Source organism: Haliaeetus albicilla, chromosome 10 (genome assembly GCF_947461875.1).
Source record: "Haliaeetus albicilla chromosome 10, bHalAlb1.1, whole genome shotgun sequence".
Taxonomy (NCBI): Eukaryota; Metazoa; Chordata; class Aves; order Accipitriformes; family Accipitridae; genus Haliaeetus; species Haliaeetus albicilla.
This window is the reverse complement of record NC_091492.1, coordinates 37,696,259-37,709,917: the sequence shown is the minus strand read 5'-3', so window position 1 is coordinate 37,709,917 and position 13,659 is coordinate 37,696,259. Positions and strand designations below refer to the sequence as shown.

Genomic DNA, 13,659 nt, shown 5'->3' with positions numbered 1-13,659 from the left:
CCGTGCTGCAGCGGGGCACCGACCAGAGGCCGCAGGCGGGACACCGGGCCCGCCAGCCCCGCTCTCAGGGCCCTCCGCCGGGCCGGCGCCCCTCGGCCAGAGGCCCGAGCCTCGCTCGGCACCACGCAGGCCTCCCGCTCCGCCCGATGCCGGCGGGCCGCGGAGGCCCGTCGCGGCGGGAGGGCGGCGGAGGCCCGGCCGCGGGGCGAGGCCCGGCCCGGCCCGGTCTCCATTTCCTGCCCGCGGCTCCGCCGTCACCTGACGCCTCTAATGGCGCCGGGCGGCCGCGCGCCCGCAGAGCCGGCACGCCCACCACGTGACCCGCCCGCCGCGCCCTCCCCTCCCCAGCGGCTGCGGTTACCGCAGTCCCCGGCCCCGCCCCTGGCCCCGCCCCTCCCCTGACCACCCCCACCCGGCCCCGCCCCGCCGCCGCTCCCCCTCCGCGCGAGCCCCCACCCTCCTCCTCCCCTCCTCTCCCCTCCCCCCGCCCCGGCCCGGGTCGATGCGCGCGCGCGCTGCCGGCAGCGTCTCCTCACAGCGGCCGCGGCGGGGTCGGCGCTGACGGGGCCTCGGAACCGGCGGCAGCGGCCGGCGCTCCGGAGAGGGGGGACGCCTCTTTTCCTGCCTTCCCTCCCTCCCGCATCCTTCTCCTCGTCCCCCTCCTTCCTCCTTCCCCCGCCTCCGCCCCCCCTTCCCCTCCCCCCCCCCCCCCCCCGCACGCAGTCACCGCGGTTCCCGGCACGGACAACATGGCGGCGGTGTCGGGGGCCGGGGCTGCGGGCGGCTCTGCCAACGCCGGGGGCCCGGAGATGGTGCGGGGCCAAGTGTTCGACGTGGGGCCCCGCTACACCAACCTCTCCTACATCGGCGAGGGGGCCTACGGCATGGTGTGGTGAGTGCCGGCTGCCGAGCCCAGCTGGGGCAGCGCCCTTGCCCTGAACAACTCCCTCCTTCCCTCCCCGCCGCCCTGCCCGGCCGCAGCCTCCCCGGGGCCCGGCCCCGGGCTCCGGCCCGCCCTTGCGGGGGGGTGGTGGTGGGGGGAGAGGCCTGTTCCTTGCCCTCGGGAGAGGGGAAGCCGGGGCTCAAGCATCTCTGCCTCGCTCTCCTCAGCTCTGCTTTTCCCTTCGTGCTTCCCGAGGTTGTCCCTCCGGCATCTCCCTTCCCCTCCCTCGCTGCCGCCTTCCCCCCCCCCGCCCCAAATTCCTCCATCGATGGGTGCAGCTGAACGTCTCCTTTCCTTTCAGTCGTGCGTTTATTTTCTTGAGTATTTTTTTTTGTCCCTGCCTCTAGAGTCGGTTGCTCTCTTTATTTTCGCCGTCCCTGTAGCGTGATTGCAGGCGTTCAAAAAGGGGGAAAGGTCGTAAAATCCTGCTCGCAGCTCCGCGTTTCTCTTTGTGCCCGTGCGAGGGCTCACCTGGCGGCATGTCCCTGAGGTCACGGTTGATAAAAAAAGTGAATCTGTGCATACAAGTTGCTGCCCCTACCTGCCTTCTCTTAGGACGTGCTGTCTGTGCTGCATAGCCTGCCAGATTAGTGTCTAAATTAACATGTATACAGGTGAAAGTTCTCTTCAGCCGTTCTAGCTCTTGGTTATATAGTATCACGAAGACTTGGGTACTAAGTCTCACTAAAAAGTGATTGCGTGTGTTTGCTTTGGTAAATATCAGTCTTAAAGAGCGAGGTGAATGAACTAAAAAGTACTGAAAATGTGAACTAACCGGATTAAGATTGTGAGATGGGGTTTTCTTTAGCAATCTAAATGAGTTGGGATGATGCTGTGTGATGATATATCTAGTGACTGGGTTATAAATTTGACATGCTCAGTGACCTTACTTAAGATTTCATGTTCTGTCTTATATTAGTAAAGCAGGTTAGAAAAACCAAAACTTACTTCTGAAGTTATTTAAGGGATGCAGATGAAAAACTCTTTTTGTTAACGTTTTGTCAACTTTCTTCCAATGCTGCTTCTGTTTCTTCACCATGTTTTTTGACCAGAGGTACTAAACGAGGTTTACAGGCTATGACTTCACGAAAGCTTTATCAGCATTAATTTCTCTCTCTGATGCTCAATCTTTTGTAAACTAGTGCATTTCTCAGCTAAGGCTCTTCACAGCCTTCAGCTGTATGTTACAGATTTTTAAAAGTTTAAATTTAAATTTTTAAAAAACCCATAGCTATGGGTTTTTACATATAGTCATTGAATTGTGCTGGCCTGTTAAGATGAAGTCATCTTGTATGTCAGGATGGAAGCTTTCATCTAGGCCTGAATTTAGCTGGGACATGAGCCTCTTACAAAGTTTTGAGTTGTGGCCTTCACTTTTTTGCTGTGGGAAGAACCTTCAAAATGTAAATCAGAAAACCTATTTATGGTGTAAAAATATCCTTGTTATTGTTTTAGTGTTAGAAATCACAGCAATATATCCAGTCCAAAACTTGTTAATGTAGCTTATGGTACAGGCTGTATTTTATTGCAGTGTACTTTATCATCTGAGCTAGGACAAGTAAACCCATGCAGATAATCTCAGTGCTAACTGTGCTGGTTTTACACTTGCAGCCCGATTTAGGAAGGTACTTGGGAATAGTACTTCCAAGATGTATGCTGTGTATAGTCCAGTTCATATCAACGGGGTCTTAAAAGTGTGTTTAGCAGACAACATGTTAAAGCTAAAATATTCCACGACAGATCAAAGATTACAAGAAGCAGTATGATGGCAGCTGATGCCCTTTTTTGGCATCACTATGCTAGTGAGCAGATACAGGGGAAACGGGGCCACTTTCTGCCCCTCCAAATGGTATGTTAAGTGCTATACTGAAACTGTTTCCTCCCCAAAACTATATAAGGTTATCTTTTATTTTAAAACTTACTCTAATAAATTGTGCCTGCTATGAATGCTGTACAAGATTACTAACAAAAAATGCCAATCTCTGGTTTAGTTGAAATATGAACTTGGCTCCTGTGTTTTCTACTATGAAATTAGTAACGTGAAATACTAAATTAGGTATGTTGTGCTCTCAATTATTGCTCTTCTGGCTTGGGTGTGAAATGACAGGGAACAAAGTCTCAATTTATATTGTATACTTGATAAGGAAAGTGTTGGATGCACTTGCGGTTAAATGCCATAGCAACTGTAATGTATTGTAGTGCTTAACATACAAGCTACTATGATTAAATAAGGTTACTTATCAATCAACAGACGTATACGTTATGCAGTTTAATACTGTATGTTTCTTATCTTGCTTTGATTGCTAATACAGTGAGGATCTGCAGAAGCTTCTCCCTTGGGGGGCAGGGTAGAGGGCAAGCTGTGAGTGTGCAGAAGGAGATGTTACTTGCAACTGCAAAATCCATTTAAATTTGTACACATTTGTACACTGAAGGAAAGCAAAGCAGGCTCTGATGGTTTTGTTTTAGATCCACAGCTAATGTGTACGACTTGGGAGATGCTAGTTATTTACAAGTGCATTGTGCCATAAGGCTTGTTAAATGGAAAACAAGTGACTTAACTCTTAAAATCCTTCATTCTTTTCCTTGTTTTTCCTAATTCTTATCTTTCTGGATGATTGGATTAGGGAGTTGAAAACAGTAATATTCTTTTAATTATAGTAATAAAAGGGCAAACGAAGTATTCTTAGGATAGTGTTGTTACAGTCGGTCTTCCATTTTGATTTTGCAGCAGAGAGAATAATGTTTGAGAAATATTGATCACAACATAAAATAACAGCACAGGAAATAGAGGAAGATGTTGACTGAATAGACTGTACGTGAATGTTCTCTCATCTGGATTTGAAAACCCTTAAAGGCATTTAACTATTTTCCCTAGTGCAGTCATTTTTAACATAATCAAGTTTTGAGTAAAAATAAACTTAACAGAGTAGTACATTTACTGCTATGTTGTGGCTGTACTTTCTCAGCTTCGTAAGCAGAAAAGGCATGTTACCAGGCAAACCCCCATCTTAACGTCCTTCAGTTAAGCTCTGCTAAAAATGTTCATCCTTTGATACAGGCTTGCATCTTATTCGGAAGTTTTGTTGCTGGGGGTGAAGTGGTTAATCAGCGGCTATCCATGTCAGTGTCCCTTTCTAACCTATTTTTTGTTTTCAGTATTTCTGCATGTGAAACTAGGGGATGACCAGAGTGCAAACAAAGTTTTAGCCAAAATCCTCAGCACTTCCTAGGACTGCAGGACACTCTTTGAGCAATTAGTTAGTCATACAGTCGTGTTTGTTACTCTGAATTAATTTATCCAAATATATGCAGATGTTGTGGTGTGTCGTGTCCTGTCCCCCCTTCTCTTTCACTTAAGAGTTGTTTTGAGGGGTTTTGGTGTGAAGTTCTTTATGTGACTTTCCCTGTCTTTCAGTGATAGGGGATTATCAACCTCAGAGTCAGCTGGGACTGACTTTCAGACCAAGTCTGAAAGTTTCAAAACTACCTTTCAGACACAATAAAATGTGAATGGTTTTTGAGATTGTCTCCTCCTCCCCAAATGTGCGTTTTTGTTTTCTTCGGGGGGGGGGGGGGGGGGGGGGGGCGGGGCAGGACGGGACAGAAAGGCAACCTGTTAACAGACCATACTTTAAGCACACTGAAACAGTGATAAAAATATGATAGTGTTGAGCTTTAAATTTCCAGTGTGACTTGTTCTTCATCCAGTTGGTCAGTGGTAATTTGGTGAGGATGATAATCTGACAGTATAAAACAAATAATCTTTTTGGAAAGAAATGGTAAATGGGAATGTGATAGGGATGTTCCAATTTATATTCTGGGTTTTGGAAGCCCTTCTTGTCATCAGCCTCAATGTGAATGTGAAGTATTATCACTGCTGCAAATAACTGCCTATCAATAATAAAGATGAATGCAGTTGGAAGAAAACAATCTTGAAGCTCAAATCTTGCATTTCTTGGCCTGAATTTGACTGTGTTGTTACAAAGATATCTTTGTGTTACTGATGTGCTATAGAACAGTTATATTAGAAGTTAAGGTAGTCAACAGAAGAACGTTAAAGTGATACTGAAAAGAATATTTAAAACATTTGGCAGTAGTTTTTTCAAAATTCTACTCCCTTCTACTGTTTCACGGAAGAGTCCTACTTTTAGAGGATGGATAATTTAAAATGAAATACGAGAAGTATATTCATAAAGACTCGAAACAGGAAAAAAAATCAGGAATAGAATGATCTGCAAGGCATAGATATTTACATTAAAAGATGAAAATAAACAACTTGATGGGACTGGTTGCATAATATTTTCTTTCAAGACTGTCCGACATTACACAAAAAGGTAGCAAGGTAGCATTTGCATCCCTCTGTGAGGGTCAGATTGGTGATCTGGGGTGGACTGCTTAGTGGCAAGGATCAGAAACAGCCTGTAATTTTTTTCTGTTAACTATGGCATTGATCTGGAGAGAGTACCCTTTAATGATAGAGCAAGTATAGAGATTCATGTCACAGTTTATATGTGATTCTAGGGAGCACAGGTTGTGTATGGGTGTCGATATCTGGTAATTAACATGTTCTGGTCTGTGTGATAAGGAGAACAGGGAGCTGATTCAAGTTAGCCCACACTAATATGTCCTCCTTAGTGCAAGGATCAGAGTAGAGAATTAGGGAATGTAATTGGTGGCTAGTTATCAGCTTCTTCCCTCTGGGGAGAAGGCTGAGGTAAGCATTTCCCTTCAGTCACTCAGACTTCTAGCACTTGCTTAACCTCATGTGGAAAGAGGAAAGGAGCAATTGGAGCTGCTTTTCCTGCTCTCCCCTGTGATGGGACAGGTGGTCGGCAAGCTGCGCCGTAGGAATCGGGTATGGGACAGCAGCTACTCGCTCTCTGTTCGTATCAGAACTGTCTTTAAGATTTATGGAAGATGAGAGGTAGCAACTTTTCCTGTTTGCCCAAAGTAATGGGATACTGGCTTAACAGTTGAAGAGTGCAGCTCAGGGACAGTTGCATTTTATAAATAAATACACATTTTCTTAACATAGCATAGTCCAGCCCACGGAAACAGATAGAGATAACTTGTGTTATTTTTTTTAGGCATGATTTATGGCTTATGAAATAAGGCTTATGTGTTCACAGTATCTGTATGTGGTTGCATCAGTCTGTTTCCTGTACCCCTACATGAGATTCTTGAACCTGTTGCCTGCCTTCCATCAAATTTGACAAATGGTAGAAGTCTTAAAGATGGCAAGTTTCTGCAAGTTTCTTAAAAATAGGTATTTTGCTAGAGTGAAGAGATCCTATATGCTGCTCCACTGAGGAAAAGACTGTGTCAGGAGGTCACATATGAGAGGTCAGACTCCCCCAAAGAGACATGACAGATGCCCCAGTTTCACAGATGGATTTATTGGTACTCTCGAGACCAGAAATACGTATTTATAGGACACCAGGCTCTGTTAGTTCAGAGAGCTCCCTGTTTAGGAGTGGGGATCTACAGCCCACAGAAGAGTTAATACTTACCAACTGAGTAGGTGTACAGCTCAACTTAAGTTGAAAACTAATATGTTGCCAACATAGTAATATTTTAAATGCTTTTTATGTTGTTGCTTTGTCGTAGCTTTCAGCTATGATCTAAAAATGAAATTAACTGATCAATTTGATATTTAATAAAAATATTTTATGACATCTTGCTGTGGAATATTTCGGAGCATAATGTAGGTTGAAAGGGACTTCCTGATGTCATGTATTCCAACCTCCTACTCAAAGCAGGGCTGATGTCAAAATTAGATCAAGTTGTTCAATTTATCCACTCAATATTTCAAAAAACTCCAGGGGTGGAGATTCCACAACATCTCTGGGCAGCTTCTGGTTCTAGTGTTAAACCAATTGCCCAGTGAAACTTTTGGCCTTAAAAACAGAGTTTCCCTTGCCACAACTTGTGACTGTTGCCTCTTGTCCTTTGTACTCTTTACCTCTGAGAAGAGTCTGAATCAGTTTTCTCTGTAATCCCCGTTTATGTAACTTAAAAGAGCAATTAGATGCTTTCCACCCCCCCTTTTTTTTCCACCTCCTAGCCTATACAAACCCAGTTTCCTCAATCTTTTTCTTGTATGGTATGTCCTTCAGCCCCCTGTGCATCCTAATGGTTTTCTGCTGGGCTTGCTCCAGTACTGGGAGAGAGAAAAACTGGATGCAGTATTCCAGATGTGGCCTCACAACAGTAATCACTTTGGCTGACCTGCTGGTCACACACTTAATAATGCAGCCCAGTCCATGGTTAGCCTTCATTGCTGTGAGCAGGTGCTGCTAATGGATGAAGTTGGGTGGTGGTCTGGTAATCTAGAAAATACTTTTACTTGCACTTAAAGTGAAGTGTTTTAGGAACTTTTCAAATAATGTCTGAAAAAAACCCCAAACAAACCCTGCAACATTTTATTAAGTGATTTCAATTGTATTTGATTTTGATTTCCAAATTGCTCAAATGAAGTGTATGGAGCCATAAACATATTTTAGAATATAACTTTTCTTTTACTGTGTTGTAAGGTAAATTAAATAGTGTATGTGAAATGCAGCAAAGAGTAGTTTATTTCAGGTGATTTATCTGTGTAAAACCTAGATGCTATCAATTGCTAGGTCAGTTATTAAAGACAGTTGTTTGCTTGTTAATGAATCTCCTTTTCAGAAGGGAGCTTTGCTTTATTACGACTTTCAGGCATATAAAGAAGCTATTCTCAAACTCATCCTTTTGCAAGGTACATTAGAAGCCAAATATGCATTACTTATCAGTTATCAGCTTTGGCCAGGTAGATTAATCAGATCCAAGTAGTACTAAATGTCATTAATTCAGATGGGGTTATTCGATGAGATGTTGGCACATAACTTTGGCAAGACGAGGTTTCCCATACCGCGTCGGTGTGCAGTAGGTCGGTTTCTGTTTCAGAGAGCATTCCTGCCTCCGCCCCTGTCTGCTGGTGAGAGCTAATGCGGAGCCAGCCCCGTGTCCCCCGCAGAAGGGACTGCACCCAGGCTCCCACCCGGGAGGCTGCTGGTGCCCTGGCAGCCCCTGCACGCTGGCTGAAGGAAGGGCTGCCCAGAGGTTGCTGTGTGCCTCCCCAGGCCCAGTTGCCTCTCAGCAGTGGATGAAATACTGATTTGTGTGTGTGTGTATAAAAAAATAAAAATAATATGTGGCTTGTAGAAAGGCTTTAATAGAAGTAGTGTTCTGTTAGGTTTGGGCAGAATCTTCACGACGGTCCAGTTTTTGGTGGAGTTGTGCATGAGTTTTTGCTATCTATGTTGCTTAGCAGTACCTAAAACCACAGCAACCTAAGTTCTATTAAGGGAAAATCTCTTCTCTTGGAAGTTCTTCTTTTGTATTTTAAGAGAATTTTCATAAAATACTGAAATACACTGTGGTGATTAGAATGCAAATGAGAGTTTTTGTTACATGGTAGACAGTAATTTGTCTATGTTGTCGGTATGTTTTAAGTACCAGCAACTTGCAATTAGGTTTACAGTTTATAATATGCAATTACTTCATTTTGCAGTTTTTCTTAAAATTAGCAGCTGTCACTGCAGTACCTTACTTCTCGCTTGTTTGGAGGGAAGGCACTTTGCTCCACCAAATATTGCTGATGTGTCCAGAATAAAACCTGAAGTCATTTGAGCACCGCAAATCAATACTCCCCAAATTGATTCAGTCCAGAATTTGCCCAATTTTATTGGGATTTGAATGGTGCAAAGTACCCCAAATGACATTCAGGCTGACTTTTTATATTGGATTTTTCTGAGGGTTTCATGAATGTGAAATATCTTCTTTTTAGTTACAGTAGCCAACATGTCTTAATGCTGATACCCTGTCTGAACAAAACACAAAACTGTTAATATGTTGAGGGGCTAGGGTTTACTGCTGGTATGTCTTTCTAAAAAGATGGAAAAAACGTGCAAAAAATGCCTTGTAAGTTGATACTGAAGGGAAGTAACTTCTGATAGTGGTAAGATGCACACTTGCTGCTAGTGGCTTGGGGTTTTTCTGTGTTTCGTTTTGTTTTGCAAGTGGAGTACTGAACTAACCATGGCAGCGTGGACAGTAGCAATGAGCCTGCTTTCTCTAGTGCTTTGTGATAGTTTTCATTTTGCACTGATGTTTCTATGGGTTTAGGAAAACCTCTGCTTCTAAGTATGCATAAATGATTTTCTTCAGAGATTTCTTTCTTTATTTTCTGCTGGAGTGAAATACTGTGAACTCTCTCTTAAGATTTAGATTGTGTGGAATCAATTAAATAAGCTAATTACTGAAAATTACAGTAATTGCTTGGATCTTGTGTTTTTTTCCTTTTTTCTAAAGCTGATTTTAGGAGGAGTATTTGGGATATAAGTTGAATTAGAAACTTATTAAACTAAAGAGTAAACCACCTTGGGGGTTTTGTTAATACCGTTACCACTCATGTCTCTCTGGTAGTGCTCTCCCTTCTCTCTAGGAAAGGGGAAATGTTTCCTACACACATTTATAGTGCCTGCTTTGCTGCTGGGGGGGTGGTGGTGGTTGTTTTCCAGGCTCTGGAGTAACGCTGGTTATGTAACTGACCTGCCGTCCCTGTCTTGGTGGCTTTTTGATGCCTCTTGAGAAGCCATAAGCACAGGAGGAGGAAGTCAGCACTTCATCAGCTCGTGTGTGGAGGTTTAGTTTTCATGACAGTTGGGCCCTAGACACTTAGGCTGTGGTTTCCATGACTGACTTGTGCTGATCTCAAGCTGTGCTGCTTCTAAAGGGGCAGCCTTTCCTTCCATGCCTTGGGTCGTGTCATTCCTTCCTCCACTCTTGTGCTGGTGTTTACACCCCTGTAGAGTTAGCTGTGTTGGAAAACTGATTTACCTGAAAAGTTACTTCATGAAAAATAAAATTTAAAGGTGGTAAGTTGATGTGACTGACACAAAACCCTGTAAGTGCTAGTGGTGATGCAAGAAGGGAATAGGAATATGCAGGTAAAGACTTCTTTACTGTTCCTGTTTGTAAGCTGTTTTGACTTTGAGCTGCTTCAGTTCTCTGAACTAGCACAAAGAAAGCCACCGCTCCAACCAAAAAAGTGAGAAAGGGGCAGGGTTGTCAGGCACAAAAAGGAGAGTGAACCACAACCACTCCTTTTAGTACACTGAGCTCTTAGGTTGTCTCAGGTGTCGTTGAGCTCTCACAATTTTACCCTGAAATTGATTCCCACAGGAATTGTCTTTAAGTTTATATAGAGAGAAGAAAGATAGTGGTATTTAATATCATAATATCTTATCAAAAGCAATAGATGCTTTTGGAATGAGGGGTTTATTTCGCAGATAGCCAGAGGGCCTTTAAACATAACAGTGAAGTTTGCCTAAATGTTAAATTTGGTGTAGATGCTGCCGAAGGAAATATGGGCAGCAGAGAACCTGTAAATCTAAAATGGGGAGGATAAGTGGGAAGGTAAGAAGTAGACAAAATACTAAGATGTAAGAGTTGTATATTTGCTGAAGACCAACTTCAGCTGAAGTGGCATAAAATATAGTAGGCATATATGATGATTTGAAGTCACAGTGCTTCACAGCTAAAGGTATAGAAAGAAAAATACATACTGGAAGAGATTGAGAAATGTGATTTCTGCCCCCTCCCTCCCCCCCGGAACAACTAAGATTGATCAAAACGTCATTAAGTTAAATGACATCTTTAGCCAAACAATACAGAACCCTGGGTGAAATAGCTAATATTTTTCTAATACTAATGTTAAGGTGTAGTTCTAGAATTGTTGCTCTTCATGGTTCTGCTTAGTCAGTGCTAACAAAACACAAATCATCTGGTCTGCCACACCCGGTATTATGAATTGCCTGAGCTTCTGGCGAAAGTAATTTATTTAACAGATTCCATTTTGCAGGACTAGCTATTTGTTTTCAAAATACTAGGAGTGATCTAAGGAATTAAACTATTAAGTCATTATTATGTGCATAGTAAATAGTTTAAAATTGTAATGCTTTGGAAGGTTCCATCAGATTCTGCTTTTCAAATTCTGAAAAAATTGTGCCTTTGTAATCTATTAGAATTTTTAAAGTAGATACATGAAAACAAATCTCCTATAGGAGGTTACAAAAGTGCCTTGAGAATTTGTGGTGTGAAGGGCAATAACCTGTAGTAGATCAGAAACTGACGAAGAGTAAAATCACTTATGAGTAATTATTCACTTTTGTCATGGGAGTTGGCATAATTGTACCAGAAACCTTTAATATTAGGATTGATTTGGAATGTTATGAGAAAGATGACAGAAAAAGTAGGTGGTAAAGGTGAAGGTAATGCAGTTACATTTTGACCCAGTAAGCTTCAGAGCTTAACTAAAAGCGTGATAGGGCAGTCTGCAGTGATTACTTGGGCACCTTGCTATGGACTTGTGATAAAATAAAGGGCACTGATTTAGAAAGGATATTTATTTTCCCCCTTGTTGGAAAAGAAAAAAAAAATCAACTTTATTAGAAATACAAACAAATATAGTTTGTTTAGGTATCTTCTATAATAAAAACAAAACAAAATCATAGCAGTGGTGAGCAACGTACAAGAAGGGTTAGGAATATGGGTAAACTCATGAGGAGTTTGTAATGTATGACAGTTGCTTTGCAGAGGGGTCATGATAAAAGGTTTAGAAACAGGGATTCATATTTTCTTCGCCCCAAAGCAATAATCTATCCACTGATACTAGAATCCTGACAAATGACAAACTGCTTAAAAAAAACCCAAACAACCCCAAAACAAACCCAAGATTTTCAAATAGCATGCAATTAGGAATTTTTCAGGTAGGCTCAGATTAATACTAATGCAAATTGGATCACATTTACTATACAGGTACTTTAATGTTCTCTTGTTGCTCAGTCTCCCTCTGCTGCCATTTTTGTGGCATGAGATGCAAGAAAATGGGGAGAAATTGTCAGTGAGTTTCAGTGTCTGTGGGCAGCCGTATGTCGCAGCACAGTACATATGCTATTTCTTTCCTTAGCAGAAACAAGACTTAAGATAAATCTGAGGTCATCCTGCAATTTGTAACTTGAGGTAGTTTTCCGACACACTTGACAAATGGTGGAGAATTCAGCAATCAGATAATTATGAGAAGAGGTCCATTTCTTAAACACTCAAACTTTTGGCAATTCAGTTTGTAATTCTTGTATCTAAGCTTACTCTGAAGCATCTCAATTTTGAATTCAAGATTTTTGGCCTCTTCTTTCATTCTAAGCTGTTAGTGCTTATGCATTTTTCCCAAAGACTGAGAAGATAATACGTACAGCTGTGTTTTAATAATCAATGGGGAGTGTCTGCAGCATGCCCATAGATAGTTCAAGAGTGCTGAATTACAACTTATTTGACTTTTGTCCCTCAGAGTAGGATAAAAAAGTATGTGGTGCTTGTGTTCTTAAAGTTGTTATAATCTTTTTGTGGCTTGAAAAGCAACTAGAGCCTCAAGGCTGAGTTGTGTTTTGTTTTTTAAGAATCTAATATTTAGGTAGCTCTCCATTTTCATGGATCTTCTAACTTTCCTATATGGTAGGCATTAGTCTGCAAAATTAAATCTTTAATGGAGAAAATTAGAAGCATTTTAAGATGCCCTTATTTGTATAGTTTATTTCCTGAATTCACAACTGAGAAGGCTGGGAGGTGTTCCATTATGGAGAACCTCTTTTAGAGAAAGCTAGTAAATCAAAATGAAAACTCTGAGCAAGACATGGGCAGTCTTTTCATAAACTGAGGTCTGTTAAAACAAGGCAAATATATCCTATTATGAATGGGCACCTATTCCTTTTAAAACCAGGTTCTGGAAGTTAGTGCTAATAAAAAAGGTCTAATGAATAATATACTTATTTATCTTCAAAAATATTATGAATAAATGGAACAAAGTAACAAATATTTCTAGTAAACATAGATGTTTACAGTTGGGGACAAAAAGTATATTCAGTGGTATAAAAATGACACATTACTGGATGTCCTCAAATCTGAAACTGTCTTTGACTACTTACTTTCTTTTTCCAGTCTTTCCTCTTTGGTAAAAGGATAACACAGCATAGCTGCTCCCTGTATTCCAATAATCTAGAATCAGAAACTAATTATTCTGAAGAATCTGAAAGGGTTAATATCTGATTATAAAAAAGAACCCCAAACAAACCCAAACAGTCCCTTCCACAAATCTGCACCCATAACACCACCTTCCCCCACCCGCAAAAATTGTTGAACAGGCTGTTATGGTACTGCTGGTTATTACTATATCATAATACTGTGTTATTTTACTTAGAGCAGTCTTAAAAATAAGTTTAAGCTATTTGCATTGTAACTTGATAAATGTCAGCATGTTGTAGAAATGTCCACAATTGAGCTAAATGTAGACTGAATAAAAAGATTGAAGATCTTCACAGATCATCTTGTTTGCTGGGAATTATTTTTGCCTTTCCTCTCCTGGTTGCAAGCAGAATTATTCAGTATTTCAGAAAGATTCTTATCCCTGGATATGCCCTTGGAATCTTGTTTCCACAGCAACACAAAGCTACTGATAAAACATCCCTTTTAAACTTCAAATCAGTCTTTTATTTAGAGTTGTAATTAGGATGTTTGCCAGTAGCGTTGTGTATTTTTATGTGTATGTATGCATATGCTGAAAGCAGCCTGTAAAACAGCCATAAGGTGAATAATCCTAGAAGTGTTGGAAGAATATCCCAGGATGGGGTAAG

The 13,659-nt window shown here is 41.9% G+C and overlaps 1 protein-coding gene across 1 annotated transcript in view; it reads left to right on the top strand.

The window, feature by feature from the left end:
• Nucleotides 1-481: 481 nt before the first annotated feature.
• The window catches only part of MAPK1 (mitogen-activated protein kinase 1), a 39,828-nt gene continuing 26,650 nt past the window's right edge, over nucleotides 482-13,659 (top strand). Inside the window, exon 1 of the mRNA XM_069795059.1 lies at nucleotides 482-892. Within this exon, the coding sequence (XP_069651160.1) occupies nucleotides 750-892 (143 nt within the window). The 5' untranslated portion in view covers nucleotides 482-749. The remainder of the gene's footprint in view (nucleotides 893-13,659) is intronic.